This window comes from Xyrauchen texanus, chromosome 31 (genome assembly GCF_025860055.1).
Source record: "Xyrauchen texanus isolate HMW12.3.18 chromosome 31, RBS_HiC_50CHRs, whole genome shotgun sequence".
NCBI lineage: Eukaryota > Metazoa > Chordata > Actinopteri > Cypriniformes > Catostomidae > Xyrauchen > Xyrauchen texanus.
Window position 1 is genome coordinate 15,164,107 of NC_068306.1, and position 19,616 is coordinate 15,183,722.

Genomic DNA, 19,616 nt, shown 5'->3' on the forward strand with positions numbered 1-19,616 from the left:
GAGTAAATGATGACAACATTTTTATTCTTACGTGAACTAGCCTATCCCTTTAAGATAGTCTTGTGAATTATGACTAATCTGTCCATGTTCTTCATTCAGATTGGGTGGTTCCCCTCCACGTACGTCGAGGAGGAGGGGGTACAGTGAAGGTTCACACGGATCATCCAATCAGATTGCATTCTGATACACAGGCCTCTTGAGAGGACTCTTTGTTTTCCATGGAAACATCTCGTGGAAAACTTTTGTGGTGGAAACTTATTTCACAGTGAATATTTGTACTTCTGTCTCCTTTCGTCATGTACGAATATGCTTTCTTTAGTTTCTCGGAATGTTTCTGTGATCTCTGTGAAGAAACCTGCTCGGAGGCTGTTGGTTCTCAGTGTCAGAGGCGCTTGTGGAGAGAAACTGCGAATGGAGCACAACTTTTCCTTGAACTGGCCAAAGGACAAGCATGACTTTAAATTGTACAGTAATACCTGTAATGTGTGCTTTCGGCCACAGGGGTAAAATGGGGATGGGAACATAAACATATTTATATATAGATAATTTATTAAATAAGAAAATATATGATTAAAATGCAGTGTTAAACATTTGTTTAACAGCAGCAGTGCAAAGAATATATGAGAAAAGAAAAGATGCACTTTGCAGTTCTTTACAGAGAGAATTTGCCTTAGTATATGGTAATGCCTTTAGAGGTGGAGGTAAAGAGATGGAACTCAGACTTGCACAAACACATTCACACTCATGCATCCACCCTGTCCAGAAATACGGTGCCTTTTCAAATTTGTTTTTCACTCCCAACAGAGTCTGGTTTGTGTATAGCTGCGGCATTAACACCCCTTTCTGTAGCAGTGCACGTTTACTGTCCTGTACACACATTAAACTGGACTCAGTTAAAGCTGGATGGCAGATAACCATAAAAGAGACTGAACCCCTCTTGGACTAAAGTGAGCAGATGGCATGCTCACTCATCTTACTTAAACAAAGGGCAGCCAAGTAAAGGCATCCAATCGAAATGGAAAACTAGCTGGACCTGCTTTAGCGGGCTTGGACAGCAAAGGATTCGGCCAACTTCAGCTTAAAAAAGAGGATGCAGAAGTATCAGGAAGAGATTCCATGAATGCTATTTTTGGTGATTAGCATTTTTATGTCCACGTTCTCAGTGGTCCAAAGTTGGATGGAAAAGGGAAACGCAAAATTTCGAAGTGAATGCTGTTCTGTGCACTGATGTTCATGAATACCCCGAGGTTTTTGTGAGATGTTTTGTTTTTGGCATCTTCTACAAGCACATATGTTTTTACCATGCCAAACACAATTTTTTTCATCTGCAGCCTGCTACATTACATTATCTTGCCTTACTGATTAGTGGACACTTGGTGCTACAGTGCTACATATTGAATTCCCTGAGTTGGGGCAGGATTTTCTTTGCTGTTGTTGTAGACTAGGAGACCCACTGCTGAAGAATCTCAGCCATCAAGTGCACTTTATCTGTCCAGACACCTTTTAAACAGGACTCCACACTGCAGACCTGGACATTAAAGTTTAATATTATTTTAGCAATTTTCAATGTCCTTATTTTTACTTTCGGATGAAAAATAGTACAAAAATGATGTCCTTGACACTATGAGCAGCTGTTTCTTATAGTCTAATATTGAACATTACCTGTAAACTCAATAAGTGCATGGATGCGTCCCTCATACAGTCCTTTGAGAAACACCTTTTGCTGTTGCCGGCCATCAAAATTTGACAGGATAAAGTAGATCTGAAGAAGAGAGTTTTGAACTCCTATAAAATATATGATGTGTTTAAGGCAAGTTCCAGGCTCGAGTACAGCTGTCCACAGTGATGGAAGAGGGCTGCTCAGGTCAAAGTAGCACTGGCTGAAGGGCTTAGTTCCTGTTTGTGTAGTGGATGAAAACCCATTGCATGTCATCATAGATATTACAACTCCTGTCCATGGATCCTGTAAAAGATTTAAAACAAAATCATGAAACTGTGTAAATTCTTTTGAATGGTCAGTTATTTCCAAACTGAGGTCTGCCATGAAAATAAATATTTCTTTTTTTTATTAGACTTTTTTGCTTGTGTTATTATTGGTGTTAAAAGATGGATGGATGGATGGATGGATGGAAGCTCAGACACTGTGGCCATCTAAGTCAGTTACCTAAAAGATCACTGAGTCCTCCTGCATTAACTCTGGTTTTCTTTTTAGCAATACAGCAGGGATGGCATTAAAAGCACCAGATGATGCTCATAACATTATCATCACAGGGGAGAATTAGCCCTTTGCCGTACATTATCCCATCATCCGGCTAACTTAGGTGAACTACGGGTGGTGTAGTGACGAGTTAACCATGGGTCTTAGATGTGTCAAGACCAGCCTTTTCAATGTCTTTATGATCTGAAACGTTAGTACTACTCGTCTGTAGTTGTTAAGTAATGTGGAGTGCCCTTTCTTTGGTATTAGAACTTGATGTGATGTTTTCCAGAGTACATGAAACTTATCCAGAGTCCAGACTGTCCAGACTCAACTTAATCAAGCACTAGAGCATTCACTCAGCTGATAAACACAGACCCTTATGACCCCTGGACCAGTGCCCTCAGGTACTGTGGCCTTAACATGGTGCTCTGGTCTGTTCTGCTGTCATGGTGTAACATGTAATTTAATGCCTTATTTTATTTATATTGACGATACACTAGAAAAATTTAAAGTGACTCAAGCCACACAGACAGAACCCTCTGGAGATCCTACATACACCCTTTAAAGAATCCTCAAATATCCTATTTAGAACTTCAAAATATATTTGAAATCCTCAAAGCCTTTCCCTTATAATGGGGTTGCTGAAAGAACAGTTGACAATCTAAAGTTTGTAGGAACTAAGTGTAAGATTCTCAAAGAACTGAAAGGGTGTCTAGATTAGAAGATCTCTAGAATGTTCTGCCAGTGTGGCAGGGCTGTTTCTAGCTATAAGTGGTATAAGCGGTCGCTTACCAAGCGACCAAGGGGCCCCTCAAAGCAAGGTTCAGTTTTTTTATATATTTTTTATTATTATCTTTAAATACTGTATATTAAAAGCTGCAAGTAAAACTCAGGCAGCTGTTGTGGCTCAGTTAGAAAGTCATAGGGAGCCCCTTTTTGGCCTGAGAGGGAAGGGAGAATATAAATGCAAGGAGAGAGTTGAAGCTTGATGTGACAAGCACACTTACAAGTCAGGAGCAAAAGAAATTAAAAAAGGAGGAGGAGGAGGAGGAATGCAGCCAGGCCACTGGTAAGAAATGTATGTATGCTAACTACCTGGCTAGATTGTGTTTGTTCGTTGTCATGCATTAAATAGCAACTATTAGTTAGCTAAGGTTGTGTTTGGCCTCCAAATAGGATTTTGCGTAGGGTCCCCATGCTCAGAAACGGCCCTGCAGTGTGCCATGTGAGGAACCCCAAATGGCGCCTCGAGTATCTTTCAATTTTTAGAGTGAGAATGAATGAGAGTTTTTAAAGTACAGCATATAAACGTTTACATGGAGTTAGTTAATGCAAGACATTCACTCCGATGGTACGTTATCTAATGTATGTGTTTGGGATGGCCGCTAGAGGGAGTCAAATTACTACACATGTTACTAGCACCACATACTTGATACTATTTGAAGATAAATATTTTTCATTTAACCTATAGAACATTTTGCTTTCAGGCTGGCCATACATTAACTGGATTTTCAACAATATTTCAGATCTAATGATCAGAGTACGTGATCACAGATCTGCTCATTTCTCTGTCTGAAATTCTTAGGGAGGGAAAGATGTACCTAAAGCCACACAAATGTGAAGTACAGCAGATGTGAGGCACAAATAGTAAATCTTCATGTGATTACTCCTGTGCATATGGGGTGATGTTCATCATTGCCATTGGCCCATCTAGTTTAAAGTAAAAAGATCTTTGGGAACAGCTTGTGTCACACCCAACAAGAAGTTAAGGTTAAGAGTTATAGAGGAAATAATAATTATTATTATTATTAAAATGCCTATGGAGCGTTTTGATTGTGTTGAAAGGATTTTGTTAACCTTAAAAAAAAAAATCATTAAAGACACCAAAACACCATTTATCTAAATGTTGTGTTACGCATAAATAATTTTGGCGAGCGTTGTTTTACGCACTGATAATTAGGCCTACTCTGTGTAAACTATAATAGAAATTAAACGCAGCCTCTTTTCTCTGTGTGTGTAATCGTCTCTCTTGCTTTTCGATCAGTGCTCATTTCCCCAATCATTTTGCCATGTATCCTCATCATTCACTCGCGTCACGGTGGAGCTCATTTCATGCTTCTGCTGCTTCTGTCTCACTCCTGTGGACCTAAACATCCAGACTGGTGCCGAGGAATTGTTTACCCTTCCCGACTGTCAGTTTCAACATCACCAGGGGGGTTGTTCGGTAAGCTGTTTAAAGTGTGTATTTGTACCATTCGGAAGCGCGTCTTGATACTAGCTATAGAAAATAGGCGATGTTTTAGTCTGCCAAATTATTTTGACTCATCTTGATTTAATGTGTTTTGCGCATTATTTTCTGATAACTTTTGGCACCGCTCGTAAAAGGTTAAATAATGTAAACGTGTCACGTTTTTAAACGCCACGTGAATAACAAACAAAAATAACTTGAACGCGTCTAGACCGCCGTGTTAATTATGTACAATTCGTGGCGTTCCGACTAGCTTTGACCGTTACGTGTCGCGAACGTCCTCGACGTTTCGAATAAGCTTAATAAAATGAATCTATTAATGACTGTATCCCAACCAGCGAGCGAGCAACTTACGAGACATTCACACAGAGCTCTTTGCATTCCATCTCCACTATTTTTTAATTGTAGGTCTTCGTGCGTATGCATACGATTCATGCGGACGTCTTCAGCCATTTCTTCACGTCTTCACGCAATGATCCGTGTCGTGTTAAAAAGTTCAAATAAAAAAAATAACGGGCGCAAAAACGCGTTCAGTGTGAACATCCCTTTAGGAACAGTTCTCCCAAAAAAATGTCATCATTTACTCACCCTCATGCCAACCTAGCTGTGTATGATGTGTATTATTTCTCATGAAGAACACAAACAAGTTTCAGTGCTGGGTAGTAACGGATTCCATGTAATCTGGATTATGTAATCATTTATTATAAACCATAATCAAATTATAACCATTGGTTGATTATAAACTCAAGTAGGTATACCTGTAATTAGATTCAATTATATTTTAAAATACTTGTAATACGATTACAGTTACTTTTTATGGATTATTATACTTTTTAATATTAACAGTGCTGGCAGTAACGTTGTAGATGTAATATTTATTACGTAATCAGATTACAAAAATCTAGTAGGCTACTTGTAATTGGATTAAATTACATTTTTAAATACTCGTAATCGGCAGTCACTTTTTTATACATTACATGATTACATATTAACAATGCAATGGCAGTAAATTGTTAATTTGTTTATCATCCTATTCATTCTCTTTTTTTCAATCTTTTACATTTTTAATTTCCAATCAGCACACCACTGATATACATTTGTTAAGTCTTCAAGTGTTTTCAGAAGAGAGGATCACTACTAGCCAGCCAGGTGAAGATGGAGTGGTCTACCATAGAATTTAACCACTGAATGTCTAGAGATAATTTAATTTATTACACAGGGGCATGGGTAGCTCAGCAAGTAAAAATGCTAACTACCACACCTGGAGTCACAAGTTTGAATCCTGGGTGTGCTGAGTGACTCCAGTCAAGCTTCTTAAGGAACCCATTGGCCCGGTTGCTAGGGAGGGTAGAGTCACATGGGGTAGCCTCCTCGTGGTCCCTATATTCTCGCTCTCAGTGGGGCGCATGGTGAGTTGTGCGTGGATGCCGCGGAGAATAGCGTGAATCCTCCACACGCACTAACGTCTCCATTCCAAATTGGGGAGAAAAGTGAAGAAAAAAAAAAGAAATTACATAAATGGCGTGCAGCTCACACATTTAACTTAACTGCTTCAAAGGATCTAGTGGATGCCATGTCTAAGGCTCCTACCCTTAGTAGTTCAACCGCTTTATGTGCAGAATTATGAAACAAAAGCCAATCGCTCTACTGTTGCTGCTGATGCAGTGGCGTCCACTGCATGAAACTTGACATAGTTGTTGCTTGCATGGCTCGGTGGAACTCTGCTGTTCAAATAACAATATCTTGCACCTCAGCTTTGACCTATAGCAACTTAGTTGCTGTTGTCATTAATTTCCATACATTTTATGATAGTTTTATGTTGATGTTATGGTCATTAATGTTTTCTATTGTTTTATGCACTTAAAAATAACTTGATGTCTCAGTATTTTGACTTATAAACTTTGGCATTTCACTGTCATTGCTGTTAAAGTTAATGTTTATTGCATTCATGTAATGTTTAATGCACTTGTAATTTTTTTTTAATAAGAAGCCCTTTTTGTGAGGCTCTTTTTGTTGGTAATAATTCATGGAATACTGTACATTTTCTTCCTCTTTGTACTTTTATATTAAAATCATTATCCTACTCAAATGCATGTGACATTAAAAAAAAATAGAATTAAGTTGGAAGTAATCCAAAAGTAATGAAATTAGATTAAGTTCTGGTCACCATTCACTTGTATGGACATACAGAGATGAAATATTCTAAAAAATAAATAAAAAAGTGAATTTGTGTTCAGCAGTAGAAAGAAAGTCACACACATCTGGGATGGCAAGAAGGTGGGTAAATTGCAAGAGAATTTACATTTTTGTGTGAACTATTCCTTTAAAATACTTCATCTTCTAAAAAGCATCTAAAGACCCCTACGATTCATGTTGCACTTTGTCTAGCTGGGCATTTTAGATGCCCAAAAATGCTGTGTGTGTGGGCAGCTCACCAGGTTTTGAGATACAGCCACAAACTTAATTGCTATTAAAACCTTGTTATCTGTAATTCAACATGCTAATTAAATTTAAAGCATACAAGTCATGGGTTTGCACATTACGATTGTCAGGTAGGCGTTAAAAATGTCTAGACCTATTTCTTTCACAATAAACAATGCAAGGAGTGATTAGAGTGCATCCGTGCAGGCCCCACTTAAACACAGCAAATGATGATTCCTTAAGCTTATCCTTTATTTGAGTATTTAGTCATAAAAGTTTTAAAGCTTATCCTCTTCTTATTGTCATGACTTATTAAATGGATTATACTGTTAGTTGAATTAGCAGTTTTACATATGAATTGTTGTTAGGATAAATGTTTCTGCACAAGGGTTTCTTGGCATAATTTAAATAACATGTAGAAATGATGAATGAGCTCTTGTTTATAATGATGTTAAGGGAGGATTCATTGAACTCTAATACATATTCCCCAGATTTACCAACTGAGCCTCCTATCTGCATGCAGAGCACAGTTGATAAGTCTACCTCCACTGAAACAGCTTTCAAAGTGCTGTTCTGGGACCTGACTTTTACTGCCGCCACCCCTGAGGCTGTACCACCACAGTCTGCGTCAAAATAAAAGTGTTTGGAGATGATGTTGCTTTCTGTGGAACAATCGTAATATGTTGTGGCATTTGAATGCAAAGAGGATTGTAGTCCATAATGCTACATTTAATGTCATGCCTTCCCCTTTCCTCACATTATTTCCCATTTGCTGTATGTTTATCTTTCCTTCTGTCTCCTTTCCCAAATGTCAGAGCTCTATTACTGATTGTAATAGTCTCCCTCATGATTGCCATTCAGCTTTCCTGCTGCTCATTCCCTGTTCAGATGGTCGAGGGAGGCTGTAGGGTAGTTGCAAACCCATAGGAGGACAAAGCTGACATTTAATTGTAACGTAAAAGGGGGCTACATAAAGTCTCATGAGCTATGAAAGAGCAACATCTCTGGGAATTGTGGTGAGCTTCTTGAAAGCATCACCTAAGCCCATAGTTCTTGAATTTGGGTGCTGCCTGCCAGCCCAATGTGTGTTTAGATGAGAGGAGGAATCATGGAGCAAGCCCAGCACAGGGTGACTGACTCATTGAAAATCATCTCAGATGGATGGCTACCCAGTCATGCATTGAGAACTAAATGAGCTCTGCGCCAAGCTGGCTCTCCCTCATGGCTTATTTCGTTGGCAGCCAACCACATGGCTAAATCCCAGCAGACCAGGATGCTACAATGGAATGGACATTAAATGCTCTGGATTGGTGTTAGTGTAGGTGCTGCCAGGTATGTGGCAGCTGGTTCGGTGGTTTGTTTGTATTTTAAATGAGATGAGTTCATAAGTTCTTGTTTTTCATCAATTCATCATGTTGCCCTCCCTGCACTGTGAAAAACGTTGTGCTGGTTTTACTCAAAACAATTCAGGCAACTATTTGCATCAGCCTTTTGAGTATTTTAAATGTAAAGTTTTGTAAAAAGAAATTGGTTCAGTATCAAAATACAAGACAGGTATAATACCTATTTTTTCAATATGAGCTACAATTACATTTGGTCCTAATGTTAAACACTAATAGCTTAGAAAATGGTACCTGTGTAGATTACAATGTTGCAGCAAAATCACATAAAAAATGTTAAAAAAAAAACATGCATTTTGCAATAGTATAATTAAGCGGCATGTGCAAAAATCGTTAGCTACTAATTTAATTCGCGATTTTACATTAAAAAAACAACTGTAAAGGGATTAAAGGGAAAGGAGAAGGTGAGAACCAGCTTGACAATATGAATAATAGTTCATATATCAATAAAAATAAAAAGACAAACACACACACAGGTGTCAGACAACTGTCCGTAAATCTCTCTCTCTCTCTCTCTCTCTCTCGCACTGCAGAGTCCCGTCGGCCTTTATCCCTCTCTGAGGCTTGATTAGCCTGATTACCCTGCCACATTCCATTTACATTTATGCATTTGGCAGACGCTTTTATCCAAAGCGACTTACAGTGCACTTATTACAGTGACAATCCCCCCGGAGCAACCTGGAGTTAAATGCCTTGCTCATGGACACAATGGTGGTGGCTGTGGGGATCGAACCAACAACCTTCTGCTTACCAGTACATCCCCCCTCCTCCAGCCCCTGGCGGACGGAATGCCCCGCCATGTTTTTGGTGGTTGGTTGGGGGCCCCTCCTCCCCTCGCGGTCGGTGGCAGTTCCTCCACTTCCAGGCGGCCGGGCTCCTCCGGCAAATGACTGCTGCTGCTCTCTCTCGCACTACAGCTTCCAGTCGGCCTTCATCCCTCTCTGAGGCTTGATTAGCCTGATTAGGGGCCGGCTGTGCAGAATCACGACAAGGCCCCGCTCTGCCCTCCGCCCTGCCACAACAACATTTTGAAATAATATGGCACATCAAAACATTAAAATGTGACTACTGTACAAAGACACTAGAAGAAAAAATCCGGATTACAGCCTCGAGTGTGCAATAATTTTCAGTAATTCGACTATCAATGATTCCTTCATATGTTAAAAAATTAAAAAATAAGCAAATAAAATAATGACATACAGCTTACATCTTCCATTTTCCTCTTTCAGTTTGGCGCACTCTCTCATGCATGGCAGTCTTGACAAAGATTTGAAATTGCACATAATGATGTACAGCGTACATTTTTCTTTCCCGTTTGCATTCCAAACCGTTGACACAAACGCGCATAAGAACATATTGAGCATAGCATTAATCCAAATGACCGAGAACAAACAATGCTATATCAATGAGTCTACAACTAAAGCTTCTTGACAGAATTCATATAAAATTCAAGCAAATTTATATTGCTTACATAACTCAAGTGGCAGGTAATCATAGATTAATGGCAGGACACGCATTAACAAATGCACTTACAATACATGGCTCATCATAATTGTTTGAGTTAGCTCATTTAACAAGCATTTTGCCTTAGCATACCTTATATAACAACATTAAATCATTCTTAAGTACGTGTTCTTATATCATTTCATTCTTACCTTTTTTTCCTGTTGTTTTGTCTAAGTGATGAGAACTTTGTTTTGACAGGAAATGTAACTATTGGGTTCACCTAAACACTTGTATATAATAAAGTAAGAAACGAAGACAAGTTGAAGCTTGGACAGAACTTCTCCCACATTTATTTGATGCAGCACATGTTGCAACACTCGACAGGACTGCCTGAATGACTGCCGCACCAGTGTAGTCTGATTCCCGAACGAATGACTCCTATGGGTTGTTGTTTTTAACGTACACCACAATTATACTTCCTACCGAACAAATTACTTTTATCAGCCCATTCTTTTTACTGACACTAAAACTTACAGGATCCTGAATCACTCATTTCGTCTTTGCCAATAATTCAGAGTAATTGCTGGATGAATATTGATATAGCAGTTGAATTAAAGATTTACATTATCATTTGTGTTGTTATTAGTGGTATTTTTATATAAAAAAAAAGAATTGCAATTCTTATTTACAAATTTTTCTTCCTCAAAATTACTAAAATAATTGTTAATGGAACCATTAGCAAACCAGAATCATTCAAGAGGAATTGGAACCAGAATCGTTAAATCCCAATACTTGCTATCTTTATTTAGGAATAAAGGCTAGGTCCCATTTATATTCATTAGTTTAAGGCAATTTTAGATCTATTAATAAATGAGATTGTCACCCCAGCCAGGAGACCCTCGGAAGGTTTGATTAGTTATGGTGAAATCCAGCCACCATTTACAGAATAAAAGAAGTTCAGGATAACACACTGGCACACACACTTAAACTTTCGTTCAGATGACACCCAGAATAGCTCTGCGTCTTTTCACTCAAAGAGTCTCGGTTATATTATGCCGGCTGGATCTCCACACTGCATGTGTGAGACAGGCTGAGGGTGGGTTTATGGGGAAAGTCATTGTGTATGGATGACAAGCACTTTTGTAAAACAGCTCAGACTGCAATGCAGCCCTCTTTATAGGGCCTGCGTAATAATTACACACAGTATGTTACACACCCCTGACAGATTTTTGGCATGACTTCATCCTTCCTTCCCTTTCTCTTCCTCTCTAAGTGGAAACGAGACCTCTGGCATCCCACAATTATTTCCCTACACTCGGGCAAAGAAACCTCCATGTAGCAATATAAACACACACAGCCCTCCCTTTACAGCTGTTCTGGGTCAGAATAGGCAGATGATTTATGGACGTCACAAAATGTATCTTTCAGATGACCAGAGGAGAGCTGTAACACTGTTATAGTTGCTTCAGGGAGGCTTGAAAAGTTTACAAAGAACTACACAGGTCCCAAGTTCCTTTGAGATTTAGTTTTTAAAACCCAAGACTCTAATAGCTATATCAAAAGTCGCTTTGGATTAAGTCGCTTTAGATAAAAGTGTCTGCTAAATGATTAGGAGCCCTATTTTAAGAGCAATAAGCTATGCAATGCTATGCGATCTGTCATATGTGCAAAGTAAGTGGGTATGGCCATTAAGTTATGGTATTTTCGTGCAAGCATGCGCTAAGTCTAGGCACAAGTGGATTTGGCAAAATTGTGTGCACAAAGCGCAAATGGGCTGGGTCAAGTGAAATTGAATTTGGAGGTTCTTATACGGTTTTTGCACTGTCAGTGTCTTATTATATAGTCCAATATAAACAAAGACAGCACATTCATATGAATTTGGTACTGTGAGTGGGCTGTATGCAATGAATTAGAAGAATAGAAATATTAATTTGTTATTTTGTGCATTAACTGCATTCTTGTTCAATGTCAGTCATATTTCTTGTGAAATGCTCCTTTTATGCATGGAAAATTTGAATCCCCTAGGAGAAGTATTTAAAAGTTCAGAGCCTGCGATTTTCAGAAAATCCAAAATGGCTGACTAACTGTTGGGCAGAGCTAATAACTTTGAGTATGAAAGTTTGTCTGCTTGAGGAGAACTACATATTGGTTATATATAGTGGATTCATGTGATTAGCCCCCAAGGCTAAACATACATCTCAATTTTTATCTAAATCACACATTGCACTCAGAAGATATGAGATACCTCTGTTTTCCCATTTTCCCATTCATGAATCATGAATCCCCTAGGAGGAATATTTAAAAGTTCAGAGACTGCAAAATTAACTATATATTAATTGACTATAATTAAGAAAGTTGTCCCGCTTGATGAGAACTATATATGTACCAATTTTGGTGACTGTTGGTGAAAATGGGTGTGCTACAGAGTCTTACATGCCCATTTTAAACCTGTTAACTGTCACTGGCCAACAGGTGGGCCGTTTGAGTGAGGCTAAAAACAATTGCTTTGTTTTATATAAAAAACTTCAATTTTATATTGTTAAAAGAGCATTTTTAAAACATGCGGCATGTGAGCAACAGTAGGCTTCTTGTGTTTCATATTCTCTGCTTATGATCCAATCCAATGATTGAAGAAAACAGCATGCATTTCATTAGGCTCGTTTCAGATGGGCAAGGTCTGCGCAGAACCGATCACCGACAGGTGTATGCCGGTTAGAAATCTGTATGACTTGCTGTGATATCATGACAACATATGTCAAAAATACTCCCGCAATAGTGAGTCAGCAGCAGTTGTAGCAGGGAGGCGGCGCAGTTGCATTTTCTGAGCTGTGCGATCTGCAAGCACGATGGGAAATAACTTGCTGACGACTTTGTCTTATGTGGGAAATTAAATAACAGGTACATTGAGTGTTTTGTTCATCATATTTATTTCAACAGAATTTAAATTGCATCCACTTTATTAACAACAAAGCACTTGAACGTGAATCACCCAATATCTGCCTTTGATCTTGTAGCGGTTGATCCACTACGAGAAGTGAGAATTGTCCGACTTGACAGCTCTTCCCCCGATGGCACCAGCCTGCTCTCATCTACTTTTAAAGAAGGGCATTTGACATCTCAAACGACCCTGACATGAGGGTCAACTGATGAAAATGGACTCAACCATTTTATCGAAAACAGGGGGTAACATGGGTCAAAATCAGACTGATGCTCTATTTTTTTGTTATTTATTTATTTATTTTTGTTATCATGTTATCAAAAATGTATAATTTCAATAAAATAGCGGTCCTTATTCATTTGTATGCCATCAAATATGATCGCTGTGTCCGAAATCATTCACTCATTCCCTATTTCCTATAACATCACATATGAACTTTTAAAATACTTGGGCCCAGTTGCATAACTTCTATTGCAGGAGTTCATATTTGACCCTCACATAATATGAGAAATTGCCAACAAGCTGGAAGGCGAGCTAATAGGAACACACACAGAGAAATGTACCTAGTATTTTCTGCTCTATGCATCTTTATAAACAGTATAATTAAAATCATGCATTAATATCATGACGCAAGTGCATTAGCTATATATCGCGCATATGTATATAGGCTATATAGTCTTACTGACCACCACCACTATTCTTAATTTAATTTAGTTGCAATCAGTTCTCTGCATAGTTATACAAGTATCTAAACATCTTGCACCACCATCCACCGCTTACCTGACACAGTCATTTAAATTCAAAGGTGTCTTTCTCAAGAGGGCTGTAATAGCAGAATCCTTCATTAATTTTTCCACAGGCTAAACTAAAGTTTTCTTACATTGGAAAGATTTGAACTAAAATATGTGTTTGAATCTATTAATGTCCAGGATTGTACATCATACAAATGGAAATCCGCTTGTATTTCCTCGAGAAATTAGTTTGAAAAAAAAAAATACAAATAAATGACTGTTATTGGTGCAGCATGAAAATTGCTGAGAAAAGGAACAGTTGTCACATGACAGCGCTCCTCACGCACATTTATTCGCTGCCTCAGAAGAGGTTGGACAATAATTTAGATATTAATAATGATACTGAGTAAGTTTAATAGTGATTTAAATAAAAATAAAAACATTGTATAAAGTCAAAAGATTTTCTATGTGGTAAAATTGGCCAAATATTGGTTGGGACAATTATGATGTTCTTAAAGTAGGTAAGGACATGTTGTGTACATGGTAACAGTAGAATTTTATTATGATAAATTAAATGCTGTCTATTATATTTTATTTATTATATATTATTATATTATTTTGTAGTAAAAACAATCATGAATAAACTTATTAGACAACACCTATAGGAATAGATCTTTTAAACCAGCTTGAGCAAATTTGTTTTGTTTCCCAAAGATCATATGGGAAAAAGCTTGGTCACTCCCTATATGTTTCTGTATAATTAACTAGATTTGGGAATTACACTTAAAAGTTCTTCATAATATATATGTTTGTAATTACACTTTATAAAATTTTTTAGACATTGATGAAAGTTGTTCGTTTTGTTCGGATCAGCCAGAAAAAAATAATGCATCTTTTTTACTGTTGTTTTTCCAAAACATTTTGGGAAGATTTATCTTTATATGTTCAATGAAAATCTGAAAATATTTTTGATATAACTTGCAAAGATATTTTTATATACTTTATAGATTATAACTGTTAACTTCATAGAGAATCTTTTATTTTATTTGTAAAATGTCATATTCAAAAAAGCAAAAGCAGCAACTCATTACCGTGTTTTAAGGTTTTTAATGATATAATTTTTTATAAATTGTATAGATAAAAAATCAAGATAAACGATTGTAGTTGCTAAAGAGTTAAAGATCATTGAAAAGTCTTTTTTATGTAAAGCCCCTGTTGTTGTTGTTTTGCTTTTTGTATTCCTATGTTGGTGCTTATCTGATGTCTTGTTGTATAGTACTGTGCAAAATTCTTAAGCACATAAGATGTTTAACAAAAGCATGTGTCTTAAGATGGATATTTATGTCTTCAGCTTTAGTGTGCTAATAGAAAATATAAATATTAGACTCCCAAACAGTACTTTTGCAAATAGAAAATATTAGAATAGAACAGGGAGAACTGCAACAAATGTCTTGGTCCCTACAAAGCCCCCCACTGAACATCATTTCAAAGACTAAGAACAATGTCTTGGCATGATGTTGCCCACATTTGTTACCTGTAACATGAAGTCCCCAAATTCCATAGCAAGTATTTTTCAAACAATCCAAAATGGCTGACTTCCTGTTTGGTAGAGCTTATGACTGTCTGTGCAAAATTTGTACGGCTTAATGAGATCTATATGTGTACAAAGTTTGGTGATGCTAGCTCAAAAGGGATATGCTACAGACCCCCCTCTATACTATACATAAGTAATATTGGCATTATATTCATGATGTTAGCCAGAGGGGAACTGGCTCCCACAGTGAGTCTGGTTTCTCCCAAGGTTATCTAATTTAATGAATTGCTTCGACAACATTAAAAATATAAAAAATCTAATCAATATTTAGTATCTACAATGTCTTGTCATTTGTTGCACAAATTTGGTGCCAGTCACATGAATCCCCTAGGAGGAGGATTTCAAAGTTCAGAGCCTGCGATTTTCAGAAAATCCAAAATGGCCGACTTCCTGTTGGGTAGAGCTATTGACCAATCCTGGACCTGCGAGCTTTCAATCGGGCCTTGTTAAAACTCCCGTTCAAAATGCTCACGCAGAGAAATATTCTGGCTGGTGTTCAGCATCTAGATTGGTTCGCAGCGGTAGACCTGAAGGACGCGTACTTCCACGTCTCAATTCTGCCACGACACCGACCCTTCTTACGGTTCGCGTTCGACGGCCAGGCGTTTCAGTACAAAGTCCTCCCCTTCGGCCTGTCTCTGTCCCCTCGCGTCTTCACGAAGGTCGCAGAGGCGGCCCTTGCCCCGCTACGAGTAGCCGGCATCCGCATTCTCAACTACCTCGACGACTGGCTCATCCTAGCACGGTGTATGTTGCCGCCATTGCCGCCCACCACGATCCTGTAGACGGCAAGTCTTTGGGTAAGCACGACCTGATCCTCAGGTTTCTGAGAGGCGCCCGGAGGTTGAATCCCTCCCGGCCAGGCCTAGTTCCCTCCTGGGATCTCTCGGTAGTCTTGGCAGGACTCCAGAGACCTCCCTTTGAGCCGCTTGAATCAATTGGACTCAGGGCCCTCTCTCTTAAGACGGCCCTGCTGATCGCGTTCGCCTCTATCAAGAGGGTCGGGGACCTGCAAGCGTTCTCTGTCAGCGACACTTGCCTGGAGTTCGGTCCGGCAGATACGTCTGTGATCCTAAGACCGCGACCGGGCTACGTGCCCAAGGTTCCTACCACACCCTTCTGAGATCAGGTAGTGAACCTGCAAGCGCTGCCCCGGGAGGAGGCAGACCCAGCACTTTCGTTGCTATGTCCAGTGCGCACCCTGCGCATTTACCTGGACCGCACACAGAGCACCAGACGCTCTGAGCAGCTCTTTGTCTGCTTTGGGGGACGGCAGAAAGGGAATGTCGTCTCCAAACAGAGGCTCGCCCACTGGGTTGTCGACGCCATCACACTGGCTTATCACACCCAGGCCGTGCCCCTACCCTTGCGGGTCCGAGCTCACTCAACAAGGGGTGTTGCGTCCTCGTGGGCACTGGCCAAGGGCACCTCCCTAGCAGACATCTGTAGAGCCGCGGGTTGGGCAACACCCAACACCTTCGCGAGGTTTTACAACCTCCGCGTTGAGTCGGTTAGCGTCTCGTGTTTTGTCAGGTCCGAGCCCGTAGAACTTCGGTAACACGTAAACCGACCGGCCGGGTGGATCGCTGCGCTCAGCGCCCTTTTCCTGACGTCAAGGTAAAGTAGTGCGCCTTCTTCCCAGGGCGCCCCACTCGAGTCGGGACCCTGGTCGATTCCTCCCCAGCCCTCCGGGTCCAGCGGTTCAGCGGAGGAACTCGCTGACCCAAGCCACTGCGGCTACCCTGATGGCTACCCTGTACTGGTATAGGTGCTCCACAGGTAAGGCCTCCTGCTCGGACTCCCCTGTGTGTAATTCCACGGTTCTGTCCCCTACGAGCGGACCCCGTGTCTCCCTTAGGCAGTTACAGCTGCCCTGGTCGCCATGCTGTAGCAACTCCCCCCTTTCGAGGCTGGATCTACCACCGCACCATACTTTCCACACGAGCCCTAAGACGGCCGTGTGACGTGTCTACCACTTTTCCTCCCCAAGAAAAAGGGCAGGTGTGGTCTCCGCAGGGTCTGGGTAAGACCCCTTCCCTATATGCGTGTAAGGGCCCGGCCGTGATTGCTCTATGCGAGAAACATAGAGAGAAAGAGGCCCAGCCAGGCTGGCCCATTCCCATGTTGGCAAACATCGCCTTGTTCCCCTCCCAGGGTAACTAGAAGGATTCCGATGTTCTTATGGGGCACTGGGGAAGGGTACGTGCAGCCAGGTACAGACGATGCGCGGCACTGGATGAAATCCCTGCCCGCCTCTGTATCGGCGGTTCACGTACACGGTTCAGCGCATGGCAAGATTGGAATGGGTCCCCTAGTGTCGCTTCTCCGACACAACGTGGAGAGAGCGACAGAAGGGGAACGTTTGGTTACGTATGTAACCTCCGTTACCCGAGGGAGGGAACGACACATTGTGTCTTTCCTCCGCCATGTCGCTGAACCGAGCCACTGTTGTGGCCGGACCATTTCCGGCTCCTCAGAAAAATCCTGAATGAACTCCCGTATTTGCGCCACTTAAATACCCGTATGTCCGGGGGCGGGACATGCAAATACCGGCTGCCAACTCTCATTGGCCTTTTTTCATAGATCAGAGGTGGATATCGGCGCTCAAGAGAGACCCCTAGTGTCACTTCTCCAACACAACGTGTCGTTCCCTCCCTCGGGGAACGGAGGTTACATACGTAACCAAACGTTTTTCTTGCATTTTTAAGGTTAACACATTTTAATGGTTAACACAAAAATATAATTTCTGTCATAATTTGCTCACCCTCATATTGTTCCAAAACATATGACTTTCTTCTGTGGAACACAAATGAGGTGCTCACAAAAATTAAGAGCTGCAGCAGAGGGAAAGATTCTCAGTGAATAACAACTTAACTTTGGTCTTTTTACTCAATTCAAGCTATCAAATGACTCCAGAAAAATATGAAGCATGATAGGTCTGTTCTACTTTTGTTATATGGGAAAGAGCAGTATAAAAATGTAGCCTAACATCTCCTTTGGAGGTTTGGAATGGCATGAGGATGAGTAAATTATGACAGAAATGTCAATTTTTGGAGAACTATTCCTCTAACTGTTACTGTTATTCTGATGTACAATAATACATGGCTTTTCAGTGTGTTATTAAAGCAAAGGGAATGTATTATTCATGTAATGGTATGTGTGTAAATGTGCTTGTGGAGGAGGAGCACCTCTTCAGGGATGCCAACTGCACAGAGTACAGTTTTGTGGGCCTCTCTACACAGATGAACTGTGGAGGAGTGGGTGTGCTAGGACTTCCCACTACAATCTATGAGCTCTGCAGAAGCACAATCATTTACAGCTGAGTTTGCAGGCTCAAACACATCCACCTCTTGTACTGTATGTTATTTTTCTATTTTGGGAATGGCTTGCACTTTTTATGAAAATTTCTCAAGCGCAGCATGAGCATATGGTCTTAAATATGTGTGTGTGTGTGTATGTGTGTCTTTGAAATAAAAGTTAGATCCATTGTGCATTCAGATGGGAGATTCAGAGAAAGATGGTAAACGGGCAGAGGCTTATGAAAGCATCATTGAGCAAACCAGGAAAGGGATGAGATTTTAAGGCAGTTCTTTACCGTGACACTGACTACACTTGAAATATGCAATTGTGCGTCTGGCACATATAATAGAAAACTGCTACAAAATCAAAAAGCGGACGACATCAGTGTGTTGCACGCAATAGTGTCGGTGCTAAATGTTTCATTCTGTAGAATTTTGAAATATGAAATACAGCATTGTGTGTTTTCTGTTTCAATTTCCTCATTCTTTCTTTCAGACCAAAAAGAAAACAGTAAGATGCGAGAATGCTGCAGCTATCTAGACTTGTTCCAAAGGAGCACCACCCTGCTTTCCACTATCCTCTGCCTACAAAAGATCTCAGAACAAAGCTGATCGTGGAGTCTGGTGTGGACGTCGAAAACTAGCCGGAAAAAAAACAGGAATTCCACCTTTCAGCAAATGCAAACATTCTGCATTTCTTTAAAGTAAGCGCTCAAGACTTTTCAAGCTAAATAAATAAATAAATAAACCCACAGATTTCACTCTTGATCTGTTATCAGACCAAATTCAAAGTCTTCCTCTGAGCGCAAAGATCAGTGTGTCCTTGATGTACCAAGATAAGAGATGTGAAAAGTAGAACACGCTTTTTCCTGCAGGATCAGAAGATCAGGAGAATCTCGAGAGGGGGAGAAAGAGAGGAACGGTGACAGTGGTGGATGGTGGAGTGACGCATCAACAAGCGGGACTTTGAAGTGCAAAGCGTTACACCCACACAGGTCACGGATCAGTCAGTCAACCCGTGTTGTCTGCTGGAGCTTCAGGGTTGACGGATCATTGAAGGAACGCTGTCTCTGTGTCAGCGATGCAGCTATGTGACTGTGAAGACTCTGTCTCTGCTATGGAACTGTCAACTGCTGCAGTGGTGGCAATAGTGTGTAATGTGCTTGTTGCTCTGTTAATACTTGTTCTTTTATTGATCCTCTGTAAAGCTTGCAAGGTTCCCTCCAGCCAAGAGAGGGTACCAGTACTGACTCTTGAGAGTGCAAATCAGAGAAATGAGCAGAAATACTTGCTGACGACCTGAAAGGGAATTCAGTTTGTGGGTCTGATGGAGTAAATG

At 40.3% G+C, this 19,616-nt stretch overlaps 1 protein-coding gene and 1 long non-coding RNA gene across 3 annotated transcripts in view; both read left to right on the top strand.

The window, feature by feature from the left end:
* vav2 (vav 2 guanine nucleotide exchange factor) overlaps positions 1 to 2,040 on the top strand; it is a 278,862-nt gene extending 276,822 nt beyond the window's left edge. For both annotated transcript variants that reach the window (XM_052100817.1, XM_052100818.1), the window contains one exon: positions 100 to 2,040. In XM_052100817.1, coding sequence (XP_051956777.1) covers positions 100 to 147 — 48 coding nt within the window. In that variant the 3' untranslated portion in view covers positions 148 to 2,040. The remainder of the gene's footprint in view (positions 1 to 99) is intronic.
* A 1,976-nt stretch (positions 2,041 to 4,016) lies between these two features.
* On the top strand, positions 4,017 to 19,341 carry LOC127625504 (uncharacterized). The gene is made up of 3 exons (XR_007968295.1): positions 4,017 to 4,424; positions 18,774 to 18,981; positions 19,153 to 19,341. It is a non-coding gene; the product is annotated as an uncharacterized LOC127625504 (long non-coding RNA).
* Positions 19,342 to 19,616: the final 275 nt, after the last annotated feature.